The sequence below is a fragment of the Squalius cephalus genome, assembly GCF_949319135.1.
Source record: "Squalius cephalus genome assembly, chromosome: 12".
Classification (NCBI taxonomy): domain Eukaryota; kingdom Metazoa; phylum Chordata; class Actinopteri; order Cypriniformes; family Leuciscidae; genus Squalius; species Squalius cephalus.
In genome coordinates, this window is record NC_137133.1 from 25,511,989 (window position 1) to 25,533,873 (window position 21,885).

Here is a 21,885-nt window from a genome sequence, read left to right on the forward strand (position 1 = left end):
CCGGGTTAAATACAAATTAAACCTCATGTAGATGAGGTCTAGAAAGTATTTGGACAAACTTAAAAATAACTGAATGTTAGGGATGCACTGAAATGAAAATTCTCTAAAACAGCTAAAACTGAGTGATAAAATGTGCAATTAAAATGTTTGTACATCAACTTTTTAATAACATAATTGTTTCTACTCCAGTTTGTTGATGAAATATAATAACTTGTTTGTATGACAGATTTATTAAAATATACATTAAATAATGAAGACATGCATTATATTTTTACTTAAACTGTTAGTAATATATAATATTAAATGCTCTTCTCTAGAGTTATTTGTTCTTGCTAACTAATGAGTTTATGGACATTGAATAGATTTCTTGAGGTAAATATAATGTTACATGAAATTGTATAGACTACAAGCTGAATTATTGACGTCTTGGTTGAAACACTGATTGAGTGATAAACATGAGACATGATCCATTTCAGTAAGTTGTTCTGTATCTTTCAACATATCTTTAGGTCAGGGATGGGCAACGTCGGTCCTGGAGGGCCAATGTCCTACAGAGTTTAGCTCCAACCCTGAAAAAAATCACCTGCCTGTAATTTTCTAGTAATCCTGAGGACCTTGATTAGCTTGTTCAGGGGCTCGTTCTTCATACGTCGCTAACTCAGTTAGCTGGATTTGATTGTTGACGATTTGGCATGATCTTGGATCGTTTGGTTCTTCGAAGCTCATCCTGGACTTGCTGTCATAGCAACAGCTGCGCAAGCTTAAACCTGCTCGGGAGCAGGCTTATTTCATGTAAACAGGATTAGATCGCGGCTTCATAAGCGGAGCTGATACGAGAAGTCCAGCGCAGCGCGATAGTGCACTTTCTGAGATGTTTTTTTTTTCTCGTGACTCGTGAGATTGTCGTTTACATTATTAAATTGTTGGAAACACACATTTATTTTCGACTTGTCGGAGTCTGGCTTTAAATACAGCACAAACTGTTTGCATTGCCCTAAGATTATTTGCGAGTGGCTCTTTCCTTTACACTATTGGAGATGCGGAGAACTTGATGGAAAGTGCTGTCTGTCGTGTCATTTGGAGTTTACCTGGCGCTTTTAGGTTTAAAAAACAGTTTTTTTTTGTTGTTATTTTTTTGGCATTTCCAAGCCACTTAAGACCCAATGTTGTAAAGCAGTTTTTTTTAAAGCAATTTTTTTTTTAGGCTATCATCATTTTTTATGAAGATCATACAATCATGACCATGCCGATTACAGTATGTCACTCAGGCTTCACTAACGTGATTGGTACCATAGACTATAGGCTGCCATCAAGGCCTCAATGAAGGGGATTATGTGAACAGAAAGGGGGATTATGTGAACAGAAAGGGGGTTCACAATGTAAATGTGCAGCCCAGTTACAATTGGGATTCTTAATATTCCAGATTAATAATATTATATCAAATAAAAAAAAGGCAGTTGACTAAAATCTTCCATAATCACAAATGTGAAAGCAAAAAGGCCAGGATCTGTGCATGACTTAAGAATTTTCAGAGATTCACATTCCTGCACATTATTTGAAAGTGGTAAGGAAAGTTCCACAATTAAATATCAAGCTCACTGTATTACATACACTTATACTGATCCTAACAGAACTGCATTTTTTCATAGGTGATTATGACATGTTCCTGCAGACAGGTGTTTTATGACCCCATTCCCTGACCCACACCAGTTACAATGCAGCTCTAGCCAAGACAAGGGCACACAATGAAATGAACTTCAGCTAACTAAAGGGAAGATTTCAGTGTCTGAAAAGTCTGAGGGTTGCACACCTGACAGGGCCTGTGACATTGTTGCATGTGCCATATTACACAAAAAAAAACTATTTTTCATTAAATGTTTAATAAAAGACAAATATGCTTAGTTCCTTGAGTTTTATTTCAATTGTTCTTTGTAAAGAAAAGCCAGTGGTCAAGTGCCTGCAACAAGAGATATTAGACACATGCCTCATGCAACAAATAAAAAGGAAAAGTTGGCTATACACTGCCCACCTGTAGGCCTATGTCTCCTCTGTCTGTGCAGACTCTTCTGTAGGCCTTTCTGTAGATGTGGAATCCTGCAACTTATATTGCAGCCATAAAGCATACAAGTATAAATTAAGTAAAGTTATTTATGCACTTGCAGGTAGGCTAGTTCCTCCATATGACAGTTATCTGAGAGGGTTTATTCACTGTCCAGTGCAATGGAAACAAATGGACATTACAATGTCTTATACTTTCTTTCCTTTGGAAAGTTAGAAAATGTCCACTTACTGCACATATTTCAGCCACCACTTTCTTGGGAACAGATACAAGTGTTGGTGTATTATGTAAAAGTGCACAAAAGGGGAAAACACAATGTCATTACAATGAACTACACTCGGGAAAATGTGATCAATAACTCATGGCAAAATATTTTTACATTAACATAAGTTTATCAGTTTTCACTTTCATCATTACTTTTAATGCGGCCTTCATTTAATGCAGCAATATTTGTACAATTATTTTACAGTGTAGGCTACTAAGATCTTTTCTTTTTTTCAGTCTTTTTCTTGGTTGCTTTTATAAACAGACAACCATTTATTTAACAGTGCCTTTTATAGAAGAGAAGAGACTATAATATAACTAAAAATTACCATTAGGCTATGTAGAATATTTTTGTACTGACATTACAATGAACAAAGTAGCCTAATTATGCAATTATTAAAATACAAATAAGGCTAATAAGTGATAAAAACATCTAACATGGCCACTTCTAACAGATTTAAATTGTCTGCTACTTTTTGCCAGCCCTCTCTCCTGGCTTTTGCAGACTTTGTGTTCCCTGGCGTTTTGATTAAACATTAAAATTCTGAATAAACTTCGACTATCTTGCTCTGCTGAGGAGAAAAACTGTGCGCGCTCTTTGGCCACGCTGAACAGCCAATAGCAGCGTTGCTGATCAATGTTTCTACGATCGATACATATCCCCTTTTAAACCAGCGCATGAACGCGCAGTTATCTCAGATAACTCAATCCAGCGATACTAATCATAAACAACAGGTGAGTTCGAAGAGCCCAATTAGCTGGATCATGATTAGCACGATGATATCATCTTGGATGTGTCATTTGATCTCGGATGTAATAAGCAACGTACGAAGAACGAGCCCCAGGTGTGTTTGATTAGGGTTGAAGCTAAATTCTGTAGGACAGTGGCCCTCCAGGACCGAAGTTGCCCATCCCTGCTTTAGGTGTTTCCCTACTTAATTTCAATGCATTCGATAAGAGAACAGCAAACCACCATGTATTTCAAAGAAAGATAACACAAACCATTCACAGATATATTTTACTGTACTTTAAATGATGCAAGAATAGGTATACTACTGCTTAAAATACTTTTTGAGGCCACTGTAGATCAATGATGTAACAAGTACAGCAGGATGAAAATAACTGCTTTGGGCCACTCAATCTGAAAATAATCTGTTCTGGCCCCTGTTGTGTTCATGAAGTTATATCATTTCTATGTAGCTACTGTATCAGCACTGTAATGCTCAGAAGGTTGTCTTTCTTAGTTTGGCCTATAGTAACCTCAGCACTTATTCCACAAGGATTTGACTTTGCTCACCATATTTCAATGCCAGTGTTTGTATATATTCAGGTGGCTGGAGGCATGGCCTACATTGAGCGGATGAACTACATTCACAGAGATCTGCGCTCTGCTAACATTCTGGTTGGCGATAACCTTGTGTGTAAAATCGCTGACTTTGGCCTGGCCAGACTCATTGAAGACAATGAGTACACTGCCCGACAAGGTAAGCACATTCATCCACTGTAAAAGAAAAAAAAAGCACATATTTCAACTTGAAACCTTAAATTCAGTTGCTGCCTCTTTAAGTATAATCAAATTGGCCGTTGAAATCATTGAAACTTAAATTATATTAAACTGACTTAAAAAATCGAGTTGAATCTTGCATAACTTATAATTATTTTTTTTAATTGCTTAAATTATTTTAAATGAGTTAAAGTAATGTAAAATCATTTTTAAAGACTTACTGATCATATTTTATGGTGTTTACAGACCATCTAGAAACATAAATATACATAGTGTTTTGGATGCTGATCTTGAAGCATGGGAAACTACTTCTTAAAGAAATAGTTGACCCAAAAAAAATTTAATTGTAATTTCCCCTCATATTATTCCAAACCCAACTTTTTTCACAGAACACAAAAGTATTTTTTTTTTTTTTTAGAAGATGATATTTATAATTCTCTAAATACCCTGAAGACATACAATATCTTAGTTCAGAGTTTCTCAACTCCAGTCCTTGGGATGCTGTCTCCTCAGAAGAGTTAAGCTGTGATTTGAATAACTTCCCTCCCACATTTTTGGCCTCTAGCAGATAAAGAGACATTTCACATTGACAGACCGCTTATCCTATTCCTGAGGTGCAGAGAGTTAGTAGCCAAAAAGGTTGCAGCAGAGCAAGGAACTGCTCAGAAAAAAAGTTACCTGACAGTTTCACAATTAATTTACAAATTAATACATTTTTTAGAGCAAAAGAGGTCGTATCTCACATGGAAAGGTAACATTTTTAGGCACAGTGGGCAGATGTGTAGCTACATGGCTTTATGTGTGTTCCATTCCACATCAGTTTAATGTATTCCACACAGGCTACACAGTTAGATGCATATTAAGTGATTTTCTCCAGATTTGAAAACAGGTAATATTTATTTATTGATTTAGTCACACCAATGAAATCACTGGTTCCTACCTGGCCATCCCTGAAAAAACAGTTCAGGCTACGCCACTGACAGTGGGAGCTCCATGATTAATACAGAATATTCAGATGAAATTATTGTAGGATGGTACTTGATTTTATAGTCTGAGATTTGATTGGATCATGAGAAGTGAACTTTGATATTGTTGGTCAACACACACCATTGGTTACATCAGCAGAAAAGAAAAGTTGTTTCAGAAGATCTAATGAATTGTGCACAGTACTACCAAAGATATTAAAGTCCCTCTATAGTCAATAATTTTACCCCTTAAAACTCATCTTTGATCACCAAAATGACAAACATTTTTCCTTGAAAAAAAAAAAATCTTCATGCCTTAAAATATCTTGAATGTAACTCTACACCCTTGCCTCATTTAGTATACGTGGTTCTATGAATATGCAAATGAGCCCCACCTCCACTCACTTACGCCAGCTCGTTGATGATCACACGTTGACCTGATTGGAAATGCTCTGCAATGGTGTTGACTTATGAATTTGAACATAGTTTGACTTAAGGCATATTAAAAATACCACAGAGACATATAAACAACATTAAATGCTTGATTTTCAACACAGGGGGACTTTAAGAAATACATTTGAATTCAGAGCAATAGCACATATTGAGTGCCTCGAAGTCCTTTCTAGGTCCTCTTCCTCTCTCTTGTCTCTGATTATTTCCTGTCTCTAACCCTACTTTCCCGTCTAATATTAGGTGGGGGAAAAAATGACATTTAAAAATAAAAGTGAATTTTGATGTCATGATTTCAAAGTCTTTAATGGTGGCTGTCTTTGAGACAATGTCTTTTAGAAATTCCAGTGCACTTTCATTTTAAAGGGCACCTATTATGCCTCTTTTCACAAGATGTAAAATAAGTCTCTGATGTCCCCAGAGTGTGTATGTGAAGTTTTAGCTCAAAATACCCAACAGAAATTTTTTTACAGCATGTTTAAATTGTCATTTTTTTGGGGCTCAGAAAAACACACTGTTTTAGTGTGTATCCCTTTAAATGCCAATGAGCTGCTGCTGTCGCCCAAAGGGCAGAGCCTCACGAGCTCGCGCTAAGAGCCAGGACAACCTCATCTGATAATATCAAAACAGAAACTCTCAGTAACGCTGTTCATTTCAACCAGGAGTCGGACAATAATGCCCACAGAGCCAGAGATTATTTGCTGTATGGAGATCGAACAGGCATCGTTTAGTTTAATTACGGTTATAACTAATTTGTCATCTGCTTTTATCCACTATTAATACAAGCCTGCTGTAGCAAACCCCGTCCGAATGATGACCAAAATATACTGATGAGTTCAATGAAGTTTATTGTACATCACACAAAAGATGAAGCGTTAGTTTTACTCCAGAAAATCACTGTAAAAGCTAATAAACATAGTGTGCATTAAAGTCTTATCCATAATCTCTCTCTCTCTCTCTCTCTCTCTCTCTCTCTCTCTCCCTTTCATTGTCATCAACATACACAGCGAAGTACACAAAACACTCGTTACAACCAACCAACAGTAAACAAATATATACACACCTTTTCAGTGGGTGCTTATAAACTAAATATCCGTAAAACGACTCGATGAGCTGTCTGACTTTCATTTCTGCCGTGATCAGTAACGTTAGGCCTATCGCTCCAGAGACTGTAAGCTTGATCACAAACAGTTGGTACAGATCCATCCTCGAGTAACAACGGGAGTAAATGAAGACTGCTATGTTCATTCTTACATCTAACAACAACACACCTCAATCGCTTAGGAAACATTCTTGTCTACAGCTGCTCTGGCGTCGGAGCAATGGCGGCCTGTGTCCAGCTCACTCAGGGCGGGTCTATGCTCAAACTGCACTGTCAGTCAACAGTCGTGGGAGGGGCTTGTGCAATTCTACGTCACATTGCATAGATTTTGAGAACAGCTCGTTCTGAGACAGTGCTTATGATTTATGGGGATTTAAAAAAAAGCACTGTGTGGATTTTCATCATTATAGGGTGGTTGTGAACACACATTTATGTTCAAACCATGTAAAAGTGAATTTTGCATAATAGGTGACCTTTAATGAATCTTCTTTCTCCCATGTCTGTATTTCAGGGGCTAAATTCCCTATTAAGTGGACGGCTCCTGAGGCAGCTCTGTATGGGAAGTTCACTATTAAATCCGATGTTTGGTCTTTTGGAATCCTGCTTACGGAGCTGGTCACTAAAGGCAGAGTTCCATATCCAGGTAAATCTTAAACCAGTTGCTTTGAGTGATCACTAGATGTATTGTGAAATTACTAATGTGACCCTTTAACAGTTTAAAATACATCAAAAAAAAAATATATATATATATAACCTGCATTCAAAAATAGTCTTTTGAAGACTCGACTTATGATATTTATGAAACCAAAAGAAATGACTAAACATTTAAAGGTGTTTAAAGATATTTGCTGCCACATACCTTGATACATATCTGCTGATATACATTTCTTTTGACTAATTTCTGAGGCATGTCCAGTCTCAGATTTTAGTTTTTCATTTTATTTCGAACTGGCTCTTTCCACACCTTAACGTTTTTCAGAACTAGTCATGTTGACATGTCCTGGGAATGCAGTAGCTCCGTAATTAGATCAACTAGATGAATCATTTATCAGTATCTGTGCAAAATTTGTGAACCACCCTTTTAATCACACTCAGACTCTTAAAATATGCTGAAGATGGTGATCCATGGTTGAATTAGATCTGCACAAATTCTAAAAACAAAAAACAAAACCTTGATCTTAGCTGGAATGTAGGGGAGAAATGAAGGGGGAGGTGTGAAATGCCATTGAGTCGACACAGTATTGCGTCATCCACAGATGTTTGCAGGCGTTTCTCTCTCAGTTGTTGAAATGTGGTCACGTCCCTCATGGTGATGATGAATCTTCTGGCTTCATACGTGTAGTTCTGTTCCATGATCACTAATCATGAGAAGCAGGTCTTATTGTCCTGCCCTCATATCTTCAAAAATGGGGATCTGATATTGCATTTTTTGATTTGATTGATAGTTTTAGTCTGGTTTTATCTCCCCAGTCGTTGTTGCAAAATTCACTTTGCAGCATAAGTTTGTGGATCTCTTTATTAGTCATTTTAGTTCAAAAATGATTACATTTTATTAGCTCTAAATTAATTCCGACAATAACTAGATTTTAGTAGTTGTGCATGCCAGTGCAAAACTTGCTACTACAATACTAGGGTGTTGCTATATGGTTGCAAAGCCGTGCTCTTAGTGATGTTGTTGTTACATTGTTCTGGGTGGTTGTTTATTGGCCTAAGTCAAAAAAAAAAAAAAAAGGTCACTGTCATTCACCTATTTTATCATCCACAAAACAAAACTTTTGAACAAAACAAAAATTGAAAAGTGGTTTGTTCTAAATCCTTAACACAACTATGTGCAATGGACCTTTGTCAATGTAGTTGGCATATATGATTTTCCACGAATGCTAAAAAACTGTGATGGAAATATCTGTCCAATGTACTGCACTTTTTTGTACCTGTGAAAATATATTTTTATATTCACATTACTAGTTCAAGTTCCCATTTTTTGAATGACGAATACAGACTACTGTCATTATTATCTCTCATGCATGTGCAGAATGTACAGACCCTTTCCAAAAAATTAGAATATCATGGAAAAGTTTATTTATTTCCATAATTCCATTCAAAACGTTAAACTTCCATAGATTATAGATTCAGGGCCCACAACTTAAACGATTTCAAGTATTTAGTTGTTTATTTGTACATAATTTGGGCTTCCAGCTCATAAAACCCACGAAAACAGGATTTCAAAAAATTAGAATATTACATGAAATCACACAGTAATTACACAGTGATACCATAGTCATTGAACCAGGTTTTGGTTATTTTGGCAGTGTGGGCAGGTGCAAATCCTGCTGGAAAATGAAATCAGCATCTCCATAAAGCTTGTCTGCTGAAGGAAGCATGAAGTGCTCTGAAAATGTCCTGGTAGACGCCGGGCTGGGTATCGATTCAGATGTTACAATTCGATTCGATTTCGATTCGCAAGCTCTCAATTCGATTCGATTTCCGATTTCGATTCTAAATTCGATTTCGATTCGACTCAATGAATAAATATTTAATACAAATCCTATATTTATAAAAAAAAAAGTGAACATAAGTTTACAAGTGGTTAATTAATAAAAAGAAATTAAGAGCTACAAACCTGTATATTAAACTCTTTTAATTTTAGGTACACTTGGGTACATTAAAACAGAATCATATTTACCTGTGCCCTTCCTGTCTAACAGGGGGGACATAGGCTATACAGAAATTTTATAAAGTTATCAAACAGTCTGCGCTGCATTAATTATAAATTATATATATACTAATCCTTATTAAAGTTTCAAAAGTTCTTTAGTCAAGAGCAGTGAGTGTTTTTCTCTGTTCCCTTTGTTCTTTGATTAACTTTAACGACAGTGATAATTAGTGGACACTGTGTACTGTCCCTTTAAGACCAGCCGCTGTTGACAGAGACGCGGATCTCACACGCGCCTCTTTCTCTCACGAGTCACAACTCTTCACATTCATCATAAGACTGCTCTTATGTTATGAAGATACTCGACAAAAAGACATTTTGGCATAATTGTGTGTGTTATTGTTCGTTCAAGCGCGAAAGAGAACTGTATTCTGGGCTGTCTTGTGCGCACGCACGATATCAGTGCAAGTCTTTCTGTGTGTCACAGTCAGGACATTCACAGTCAGCGAGCTCTTGTCGCGAATGAATGGTTTAAAAACATTTGCATAAATAAGAGCGGGATCATGTAACACTAGCCAAAGGATGACAAAAATTAACAGATGCTGCGTCAATTGCGTTAACAGCCCAAATTTGTTTATTTAAAAAAATCGCAGCATTTTTTGCGTCATATAGTAATTGTGTAGGCTTGACAGCGCGATTGCGATATGATTAATCGTGCAGCACTAGTTGAGGTTATTTTATGATTAAGATAAAACAAACATAAAATCACACAGCATTAGCTATAAAATGGAGTTTACAAGCCTATGAACAGTGGAGGAAAACTAATACTGGCTTTTGGGTAATAGATAAATAAATATGGAAAAAAATCGATTCGTGGCGTTTGAGAATCGATTTTGAATCGACCACATTTTAAAAAACGATTAATCGAAAAATCAATTTTTTTGCCCAGCCCTAGTAGACGGCTGCGTTGAGTGGACAGCACATTGGACCAACACAAGCCAATGACATGGCTCCCCAAACCAACACAGACTGTGGAAACTTCACACTGGACTTCAAGCATCTTGGATTGTGTGCCTCTCCATTCTTCCTCCAGACTCTGGGACCTTGGTTTCCAAATGAGATGCAAAATTTGCTCTCATCAGAAAAGAGGACTTCAATATTCAAATTTTTTGAAATCCTGTTTTTGTGGGTTTTATGAGCTGGAAGCCCAAATTATGTACAAATATGTTGTGTTGAGTTCTTAAGATAATAATAAAGACGTAGCTGGATAGATTCTCATAGTATACTTTATTATTCACTGGCAAAACACCCTCTCCACAACACTGTGATTGCCCTATACTGCCCCCTAGTGCCCTGGCAGTGTAACAATATTATAGATCACATCACATCTCTCTTTCTGAAAAGCAATAGACTATGACCTATATCACCAGATTACATAAAACTCTTAAACTCACTTTTGTATCCTTGTGAAACATAGCTCAACTATAACACATTTCTTTACAGTACTTAACACTCATCTTTCCTAACCTATTAGTGAGACCGAATTACACTAAAGAATATGAACTCTTTAAGGCCTCTTTAAGCTACACATGAACACACAGTAGTCCCCCTAGACAGTTAACACAAAACAGGATTCAACTTCCTATTAAACTCTTATAACACTTAAATTACTAAACATCTCTGTTTAGCCCCCAACACATTTAGCATACTTTCTTTACTTCTTTTTTCTCCACTAGTTTTCACAGATTCAGTCTATCTGGCTTTGTGATAGCCCTGCCAGATCTGGTTCTCACAGTTTGGGGAGTGTTCTTAGGCCCCTTTGGAGACACCTGTCCAGTGTCTGTCGAAGTATCCTGCAGGTCAACCCCTGCAGCATGCTCCTGTATATTACAGCTGTTGTCTGCCGACATGGGCATGAGGTGGCGGCGATTCCTCCTTAAAGTGCCCTGTGGTCCACTGACCAGGTAAGATCTAGGTGTTTCATGTGTGGCTGTCACAGTACCTGTTGTTCTTGTATCAGTGATCCACACTTGATCTCCTGGTGACAGATCAGAGAGATTTCTCACTCTGTGTCTGTGGTCGTAGTTGCTTGCATCCATCCATCTCTTCTCCCTTTCTTTGCACTGCACCGACTGAAGGTCCGGAATGGCTGGCTTCAACTCCGCCGGGAAAACTGGCACAGTGGTGCGCAGGCGGCGCCCCATAAGCAGCTGAGCTGGACTGAAGCCGTTGCTCAAAGGAGTGCTCCTGTAAGCCAGCAGCGCACGGTAAGGTTCAGTTGCTTTCTTCAGCAGGTTTTTGATAGTTTGGACAGCACGCTCAGCCTCGCCGTTGCTTTGAGGGAATCTTGGGCTGCTCGTTACATGCTCAAATTCATACTCAGTGGTGAAGGCCGACATGTGAGCCCCCGCGAACTGAGGCCCGTTGTCTGTGACTAGAATTTCCGGTATGCCGTGCCTGGCGAAAATTGACTTGAGGTGCATTACCACATCCACACTCCTTGTCGGGCTCAGCTGGGCCACCTCCACGTACCTGGAAAAATAGTCCACAACAAGCAAGTAGTCTTTGTTTTTCAAAGTAAACAAATCAGCCCCTAGCTTCTGCCATGGCCTATCGGGTAGTTTGGAAGGCATAAGAGGCTCAGTCACATTGGCACGTTCTTTAATGCACGCCGTGCATTTCAACACCAGCTCTCCTATTTGGCTGCTTAGCAACGGCCACCACACGGATTGCTTGGCTCGTTCACGGCATTTGACTATTCCCTGGTGCCCTTCATAAATTTTCTCTAGCACTCTATTCCTCATTACCGAAGGGATAATTAGCCTAGTACCCCCCAATAACAGTCCATTGTGAGTGCTGAGAACAGCCCTTTCAGTCCAGTAGGGTCTTACTAGCACATCCAGTCTGCTGCGATCTGGCCAGCCCTCGATGCAGTACTTCATCACTTCGGCGCACACGCTGTCTGCACTCAGCTGTTTCCGCAGCTCGGACAGGTAAGCCTCGCTTGCTGGTAAGTGTTCCATTACCGAATCCACATATATGTTTGTTTCCTCCATTAAGCCATCTCCATCTGTCACGCCATCCTTCATCGGTGCCTGTGACAGTGTGTCTGCTGTAGTTAGGCTTTTCCCTGAGACATGCTTGATTGTGTACCTGTATCTCATGATTTTCTTCCTGAATCTTTGTATTCTAGGTGGGAGAGAATCCAGCGCTTGTCCACCCAGCAGGCTCACAAGGGGTTTGTGGTCTGTCTCCAGCTCGAAATGGAGGCCGATGATGAAGTCACTGAATCTTTCGCATGCCCAAGTCAGGGCCAGTGCTTCCTTTTCCACTTGAGCATAGCACTGCTCCGTGCTTGTGAGTGCCCTGGACACATATGCCACCGGCGCCCAGGTCCCCTTGCATTTCTGCAGAAGTACACTGCCTAGCCCATATGACGAGGCATCGGCTGAGATTTTCAGTTCTTTGTTTGGGTCATATAACTGCAGGACCGGAGTGGACGCTAACTCTTGCTTGAGGCTGGTGAATGCCTTCTGCTGTTCGGGCCCCCAATACCACAGGTTCTTTTTTGACAGCAGGTCTCTGAGAGCTTTGTCCTTTTCAGCCAGGTTGGGCACAAACTTGCCTAGTTGATTCACTATGCCCAGAAAGCTCCTGAGCTCGCTGATGTTGTGTGGCGGATCCATCTCACGTACAGCACGTGTCTTTTCTGGATCTGGGCTTATCCCATATGCCGAGATGATGTATCCGAGAAACTTCACCTTGGTTTTGCTGAACTCACACTTAGCTGTGTTCAATGTGATGCCAGCCGCCTGTGCCCTCTGCAGGACCGCATGCACCCGTGTGTCGTGCTCTGCCTGTGTGGAACCCCATATAAGGACATCGTCCATGTGGCAGACGACTCCTTCCAAACCTTCTGTCATTTCCGTTACCATCCGGTTTTGAAAATGTTCTGGAGCGGAGGCAATACCAAATGGTAAGCGGTTGAAGAAGAAGCGCCCGAATGGGGTGATAAAAGTGGTGTAATGGGCACAGTCTTTTGATAATGGGATCTGCCAAAACCCCATGTTGGCGTCCAGTTTTGTGAACATCTTTGCTCCAGACAGCATGCCTAGCGTCTGGTCCACAGACGGGAGGATAAACTTTTCCCTGCACACCGCTTCGTTGAGGGGAGAGAGGTCAACACAGATCCGGATTTCATCCTTAGATTTCTTTGGTGCGACCACCATGCCAGAGCACCACTCTGTCGGCTGCTCAATCCGGCTGATGACTCCTAGCTGCTCCATGCGCTGGAGTTCCTGCTTTACTTTTCCCATCAATGGCAGTGGGACACGACGAGGCACTTTCAAAGACACGGGCTTGGCATCTGGTCTGAGCTTAATTGTGTACTGCTGCTGTACTAAACCTAACCCGCCGCACAGCTTTGGATATTGTTGTTTCACAGAGTCCAAGTCGATGCTATCTACTCTGGCTACCAGTCTGAGGTTAACTGAGGCGGGTCTACTCAGCAGAGCTGTGTTCAGGTGCTTCACTACATAAATCTCCTCTGTGGTGCGTTTATCACCACTTTTCAGTATTTCTCTGGCTACACCCACTACAGAGAGAGGTACACGGCCTGGCCCAAACAGTGCTTTATTACCTGGGGTGAGGTTGTATGAGGTGCCACTGCATATCTGTCTGTACACCTGCTCCGGTATGACAGTCACGTCGGCTCCTGTATAAATCTTGAACCTCACATTAGTATGTCTTACTTGTAAGTCTACAGACCATGCATCTTCTCCTGCATCAATGGTTCCCAGGAATATGTCGCCATCTTCCGTGACAGCACTCACACTTTTGGTAGACTTGCACACTTTGCCATAATGCCCTCTCTTACCACAGTTGTGGCAGTCTGCATTCTTTGCTGGGCTCTGGAACTTAGCATGCAGCTTTCCACATTTAGGGCATGACTTATGCTCTGCTCCTGATTGTGCTTCATGCTTGTCTTTGTACTGTTTAGCTGGCTGTCTTTTATTTTTCCATGCTTGCTGTTTTGATTTCCTAGTGTGGACTGCATCCACTGTAGTTTTAATAGCATGTGTAGCATCTCCTCTCAGATCCGTTTGTTGCCGTTTAATGTCCTCTGCTTGTCTGACCATATTAATGGCTTTAGCCAAATCCAGCCTGCTCTCCATCTGCATTTTCTGTGAGAGCACATTGTCTCTGATGCCTACTACAATCCTGTCCCTCAACAGTTCATCGCGCAGTGCCCCGTACTCACAATCTTCAGCCAGTGCATATAAAGCAGTTATAAACGAGTCTGCAGATTCGGGCGGGCCCTGTGCTCGCTGGTTAAATTTAGCCCTTTGGTAAATCACATTTTTCTTCGGCACGAAAAAGTTTGTGAAGCCGTCCCTGACGGAGCTGTACACCAGTTTCTGTTCAGTGGTTAAAGTCAGCCCTTTTAATACGTCATCTGCCTCGTCTCCCATGCAATATATTAGCGTGTTTACCTGGTTAGCATCTGTTGACTTGTCCAGGTCGCTAGCCACTCTGAAGCGCTCAAACCATCTTATCCATTTTTCCCAGTCTTGTGGCTTTGAAAAGTCAAAGGATTCCGGCGGGTTTATTGAGAACGTTGCACATACTTTAGCAGGAGGCTGTGGAGGGTCATTCTGTTCATGCTCGGCAGCTTGCTGTCCTCGTTGCGAGTGCGACATGCTTGCTAACCTTGCTTAACTTTAGCTTCTCCACATCTCTGTTTCCAACCTCCTCTCTTCCACTTCTGACACCATGTTGTGTTGAGTTCTTAAGATAATAATAAAGACGTAGCTGGATAGATTCTCATAGTATACTTTATTATTCACTGGCAAAACACCCTCTCCACAACACTGTGATTGCCCTATACTGCCCCCTAGTGCCCTGGCAATGTAACAATATTATAGATCACACCACAACTAAACAACTAAATACTTGAAATCATTTAAGTTGTGGGCCCTGAATCTATAATCTATGGAAGTTTAACGTTTTGAATGGAATTATGTAAATAAATAAACTTTTCCATGATACTCTAATTTTTTGGAAAGGGTCTGTACATGCTAGTTCACCGTCGGCTGTATTTTTTGCCCAGACACAGCCGACGTGGCTTTCGTCGCTGTTACGAACCCCTGTTTAAATTTGGCAGAAAGGGGAACATAACGTAAAGGACACTTGAACCAAAATACAATGCTCAATCATTTATTTAAATAACAAAATTAACCATAACAAAAAGGAAACGCACATCATAAGAAAAAGAAGAAAAATATTTCTAAGATAACTAACAAAATATAAAAAGATAATCAATAATAGGACAACTCCAAAGTACAAAAGCAACAAATTGTTAACAAAACCACAAGAAAAACCCAAAGAAAACAGAACAAAGCTTGCTTGCTGGTGAATCTCCTCTCTCCTGCCATGCCTGCCTTCAGCATCCTTAATATTGGCTAGATAATCAGCAACTCATGCAACGAGATGCAGGTGCAAACAATCAAACTCAGACAGAGAATATAGGCTTCATGCAGGAGAATAAATGCACTCAAGGCATAGGCTGTAACATCGCTGCTAGTTCTTTGATGTCGGTTTTGTGTGTACCAGCCTTCAAACATCAGCACATACAGATAAAAGTCATTCTCTATTTACTTCAGGGGCCAGTTGCATAAACATAGCCATTATGTTAAGTCTGTGTCTTAAGAACTAGTATGATCAACTAGAAGTTAGTTAGAGGTAATCAGTCTTACTGTTCAGTGTCAAATTAGACCAATCTACGTTTTTATGTTACTGACTTTAAAAAGTTATTAACCCTCTGAGGTCGACAATCACGCCAGCGTGATCTGCTCGCTTTTTTCCTTATCAGTTGAATTGAGACCCGAAATACTCTTTTGACTTTGATTTTACAAACAAGTTTCATACATCAATCGATTCTGTTAAATGTGTATTATTTTTGTGTATACTCACAATAAAAACAAAGTGTTGTGCTTTTTGCCAAATAAAGAAAAATAAACACGAAGCGAGTTCTGCCTTCTCTCTGTCAGTGTAGTCCATTGTGAAACGCGTCCGAAAATGAACAATAACTCAGCGAATACTCAGTCAAACAGACATACAGACACACAGGCATGAAGCTTGAATTCTCTTCTTTTAAATAAAGTAATTTATATAAAAAACAAATATTCTCATCTTGTGAAATCTGTATTAAAAGAGAGCGATTCCAGTCGAGCTCATTACAGCTGATTCAAATGTAATGTGACTCCGCCCACGGAGAGCGCGCGCTATTCAAACGCAAATGATTGAGGCAATCCACGCAAACCTGTGAACGCCCCCATATCAGCTCGAGAAAACACAAGTTTATTCAGATCATTACTTGTTTACATCGTCTCGCAGCGCTGTGAGGAATAATAATAATGGAAAATGTCCCTCAGAAGTGCGGGTATTTCGAGGAGCAAGGATCAGACTGAGCTGAGGAATACAGTAGTAGGCTAAGTTTTTTTTTCCTTCTCACGTGAATCGGGTTTCTGTTTATGAATGAATGAACGGCAGAGATGCGCGCTGTTTACCACAGCTGGCAAAAAGACAGTTACATTTAAATCGCAGTTAAAGACAGATTTAAATCGCGTTTGTGAATGAATGATGATGTTTTAGCAAACTGTATTGCTATACTGAGATGAGTAAAAATCGACTGAAATATGTTGAAATAAAATGTAGGATATTTGTATAAGCAACGTATTAAACTGCAAATTAACATGTATATGCCCTAATATTTCATAAAAACAACATTACAGTCAGGCAAAATATGAAAGACAACATTTTGTTAACTAGATTTGGGTACAGTTTTTACTGTAGAATATACTGTAAGATTACACTTGAATTGTTGTTGTAATTGTAACCTTTTTAATAAAAAAAATATATATTTACAAGGTAGATGTAAACAAACTATTAAAAGGTAAAATTTTTTTTTTTTTTTTTATAATTTGTATTGTGTTTTATTAGTAACAAATTTGGGGAGAGGATAAATATTCCAAAACTGAAAATACAGTATGATAATTAACTGCACAATTACTAGACATGTTTACCTTGGATATTATACAATTTGCAAGCACAATTTGTGGGAAAAAAAAACTATATATATATATGTATATAAAAAAATATAAATAAAATTTATATTTGTGTATAAATATATACACATATATATATGTGTGTGTGTATGTGTGTGTGTGTGTGTATATATGAAGAGTTCAGATGCAAAAGCCTCTAAATGCCATCTGAAATTTACTTCTAGAATGATCATTTTTATGAAGCTTGTATATTTAAGTTAGCTATAGGTGACACACCTGAATGAATGGCTCATTAAGTATGCAGGGGCATTGTCTCATCAGGTGTGAACTACTAAATATGCATGATCGTTTACGCCCCATCCGCATATTGCCTTTCCAAACTAAAAGTGTTTCATAAAACTTAAATCAATGTATCGTTTTATGTGAATGATTAGGCAGGATGATTTTCACATCATTTTGAAGAAAAAACTCTAGGCGACGACATCCATTAGTCAAAAGTCTTATTGACATATATTTAGTATGTGTTTTGTGGCCTTATTTCAGAAACTTTCATTTTTAGTTTTTTCAATAACCATGCATAAACATTATTCTCTCAAAAATGAAAACATGTACATACATGTGGCTCACATATCATGGTAGTCCTGTTTGTGCTAAATAGAGTGTAATTTTTTTTTTGCCATTGATATGTTTATAAGCAACTGAAAAAAGCACAAATGTCAGGGCATGTCAGAACATCTCAAGGACCCCAAAAACACCCCAGACCTCAGAGGGTTGACAGTCTTAAAGAATAAAATTGGATGACTAACTTGTAAGACTAGTCTTAACAGTTTATGCAACTGGCCACAGAATTTCAGCTAGCTCACCATATGGCTCGATCAATGGTGTGAGTTTAGGCAGAAGGATTCTTAAGAGAGATAGATGTCTGTATCCACATCTTTAGTTTTCATTCACAAAAATTTTTTTAGATGGCATCCATCATGAGTATACACTGCAAGAAAAAAAAATCTTTAATTTCTGTCATTTTCCAGAAATTATACACCTCACCATTTTGTTTGGTGTGGGCAAATAAGACATCCTAGTTACAATACTCGGACTATGAAGTTAGAACAAAGCTGTGTAGAAACAATCTCTCACATCTGTTTAAATATGAATACTTAACAGAACTTTTATCAATTATGAATTAAGTCATACAGCATCGACAAACAACAGCACCTAGAATTGCTATAACCTGTCCAAATACAAAATTACACAAAAAAGATCTGATTTTCAAAACAAAACTCCTTACATGTTACAGAATAAGCCAGAGACTCCTGGGCTTGAAATTAAAAAGTGTTGCCGTTACCTGTGGGCTGATGGACAGGTTTTTAACCGTAATTTTTTTAGTCATAACCGCATTCAGTAGTACTTTTTTAAAAAGTTTTTTTGAATAGAAAAACAGAAGCTAATTTTAAGCAAAATTCTAACACACAACTGCAAATTATTACTGAATGGGAGAACACACAATAACTCACAGGTGTGAAATGCCTGAGACAGCCTGGATAACACCTAATTGCCTAACACAGATGTCAATCAAACTTATCAAGCAGTATACAATTATTATACAATATTTTAGGATTTGAGATTTTATAATAATTTTTGTAGTTTTATCAAAATCAATGAAACAACAATACTTTAATAAATATAATATTTGAACAAAAACTGGCGGGCCTGTTCATAGTGGGCGAGCCCATGCCCGTTAGGCCCATCTACGCCCTTGGTTGGCACCCATAAAAGCATTGTTCTGCTGAAATTTTCTTTTATTGAGTTTTCTGTTGTTTTTGATAGGGATGAACAACAGGGAGGTACTAGAACAAGTGGAGCGTGGCTACCGGATGCCGAGTCCCCAGGACTGTCCAAGTTCTCTACACGAGCTGATGGTTCAGTGCTGGAAGAAAGATGCAGAAGAGCGGCCCACTTTTGAGTACCTGCAGGCCTTCCTCGAAGATTACTTCACGGCGACCGAACCTCAATATCAGCCTGGAGACAACCTCTAAACCCAGCCTCCTGGACTCACCCTGATCTTCTCCTCCCCTGGCCATTTTTAGTCCCCTCTACTCCCTCCTGACTGGTGGCATGTACAGCTTCATGAGTTCACCTAAGCTCCTGTTACTCCCCTATGGCCTCATGCCCTAGTCGACTGAAGACTGAACAATTTGCACAGACTTTCAACTTGAGGGCTGTATACATGAGCAAGCTGGGGAGGTAAACAGGGGGAATTGTGGGTAAAGTTGGGAGTGGGAGGATGTGGAAATGCTTTTGTTCAGGGTTGTGGCCATAACCATTATAATGAAATGATGCCTGTATTCAGTGTAAATACAAGATGCTTGTTTGTTTGTTTTTTGTTTGTTTTTTTTGGTTTGTTTTCATTCATGTTGTGTTTTGTTATCCCCGCTCATCTTTTTGTTTTACTTAGTAAAATAGCAATTATGGTCGCGTTGAGGAACCCGTTCTTCGTGAAGGATAAAACAGACAACTATGAAGGGTTTGGCTGCATGCCAATGCATAAAACGAATCACTATGTCTGCGTGTTATATTTGAGATTTGAGAATGGATGTGCTTTATTTGTCCTCTCCTCTGCTGATGTGATCGTGTTCCAGATGGAGGAATAAATCAGAGTGTCTTTCTTATTCTAGTGGTTTTAAAATCTCAAACTGCAAGGGAAATTGATTCCTTGCATTTTTATTATTTTTTTTTTACAATGATTAAGATACTAAATTGATTTAACATTTTGTTAATCTCTGAGAATTGTGTCCTCTCCAAAGTACTAGATGTTAATCTAAAAAGAATATTTTACACATAATGCACATTACAGTTTTGTGTTTTCTACCAAATGGTAAAGACTGCCATATGTCAGCATTTCTCCATGTTAAGCTCCATGTTAAGTTTCCCCTCTACCCTTTTTTTTTTTTTTTTTTTTTATATTCGAGTATGGATGTTTTTTCCATGGTGGAAGAGAAATGGTTATTCAGGTTTAAAAGTTCCTGTTACCCCATACTTAGGCTGTGTCCAAAGACTGAAAAATGCTACATTTGCGTACAGTATTCAGATGTAGGAAGTCACCAAGGCATGTTCGAAATCCAATATTTGCGTAACATTCTCTCTACTAGAGGTCCAATCGTACTTTACACATACATTACACTATAGTTACGGAAGCTTGATCCCATGCATTGCTGCAGAAATGAATCTTGCAGAGGAAGTCAGAGTTAAAGTTTAGCTAAACTTGTTTATAGCACTGTCAGAAAATATGCAAAAAATTTACCTTTAGGGGTACAACAACTTGTCACTAGCTGTTTCCATCCAAAGTTGCAAATTTAACTTATGCGCAAAATTGGAATATCGCATAAAACACATGCGAATAAAGCACTGTTTCCATCCAGTGAGCCGAAGAGAACAAAATCGTCACTTCCTGATAAACTGGGGCAAAATATCACTAAGAAAAATGGAAGTTGCTGCAGTAAGAGACACCACTGTATATAATAAATGCATATTATTTGCACTTAGAAGTGCTTAGCAATAAAGTTATCTTGCTTTCGGTGGCTGATCCCTGAACACAGTCGTGTAAGACAGTCCTGGGAGGGAGGTAATTATACCAAACCACTTTGACGAGACTTTGCTCAGGCATTTTAGAACAACCAAAACAGCATTTCAGATGCTGTGCAATGAGATCGGTTCGCTGGTTGGTCCAGTTGAAATTGCTTTTGAATGTGCGCTCTGTTTTCACTTTGGCTTTTTTAATTCATGATCATGCATACTCTGTGTATAGGGAGCGACGGTACTGACCTCACATTTTACAAGATATGATATTTGTAAATGATGCTTAGGATATGTTGTGCACCAAATCCTCCGCCATTGTCTTGTCAGTCATCTCTCCTTATTCTCGTCATGTGATAAGTGAAATCTGACTCCTGCTGCACTTTTCTGCAACTTTGCAGCTCGTGCTTAATGGAGCACACGCTTTCAGATAATTGTTCACTATAATGTTTAGTATAATTGTATAGTATCCGTTGTCCAACTGAACTAAATGTTTTTTATTTCTTTAAAAAAGCAAAACAACAGTGTGGGCGGTGCCATGGTGGGCAAGTAATGTAATCGGTATACGGCCAAAGACCGTTTAACACTGGTAATACTGACTACCGCAGCAAGCCTAGAGACTACTATGAACTGCTTAATCGTTAACTTAAGTTATTGAATTTGTTCTTGATAAATAAACATGACATTATGGTGCCTTGGAAGCCTGCCTGAAACTTTCTTTCCTTTACGCAGAAATGTTGTTAGGTCATTGACTGACTGGGCAGCGAATAAGCACAGTAGCTGTCTTCAGTTTCGGACACAGCCTCATTAAAATTTAATCAGGTTCCATTTGCCCTCAGTGGTTACCACAACAACTGGTCCCTATCTTCACACACCTTAGTTTTCACGTTCCATTTATTCTGCCAAGGAGGATACTTTTAAGATTCATTTGTTTTAATGTAATTTATTTAACCTATCATAAATCTATGTGGAACTGTTTGAATTTGGATCAATGGAACACTCCAAAGTACCATATTTTTCCTTGTTGGTTTGTACAGTGCTCATCAGAACGTCTTTAAAACCCCTCAACAACATTGCTTTTGGTTTAACAGTATTGTGTTAGTAATCACCTCAAAATTATCTTTGCCATTACCATTTTTTTTAACAGCATTTTGTTTACTCGTTTCCCATTTGTAAATAAAAAAATACAATATTTTACACTTTACAAGCTTTGCTCCGCCTTCTTATTCTCAATTAAATCCTTTAAATGTTT

General features: G+C 38.9%; 1 protein-coding gene across 4 annotated transcripts in view; it reads left to right on the top strand.

Moving 5' to 3' along the window:
• fynb (FYN proto-oncogene, Src family tyrosine kinase b) overlaps positions 1–21,885 on the top strand; it is a 137,978-nt gene extending 116,093 nt beyond the window's left edge. For 3 of the 4 annotated variants that reach the window (XM_079887744.1, XM_079887746.1, XM_079887747.1), the window contains 3 exons: positions 3,654–3,807; positions 6,856–6,987; positions 18,888–21,878. In XM_079887744.1, the coding sequence (XP_079743870.1) occupies positions 3,654–3,807; positions 6,856–6,987; positions 18,888–19,096 (495 nt within the window). In that variant the 3' untranslated portion in view covers positions 19,097–21,878. Of the gene's footprint in view, positions 1–3,653; positions 3,808–6,855; positions 6,988–18,887 lie in introns of all 4 variants that reach the window. The other variant, XM_079887745.1, reaches the window with a different exon arrangement.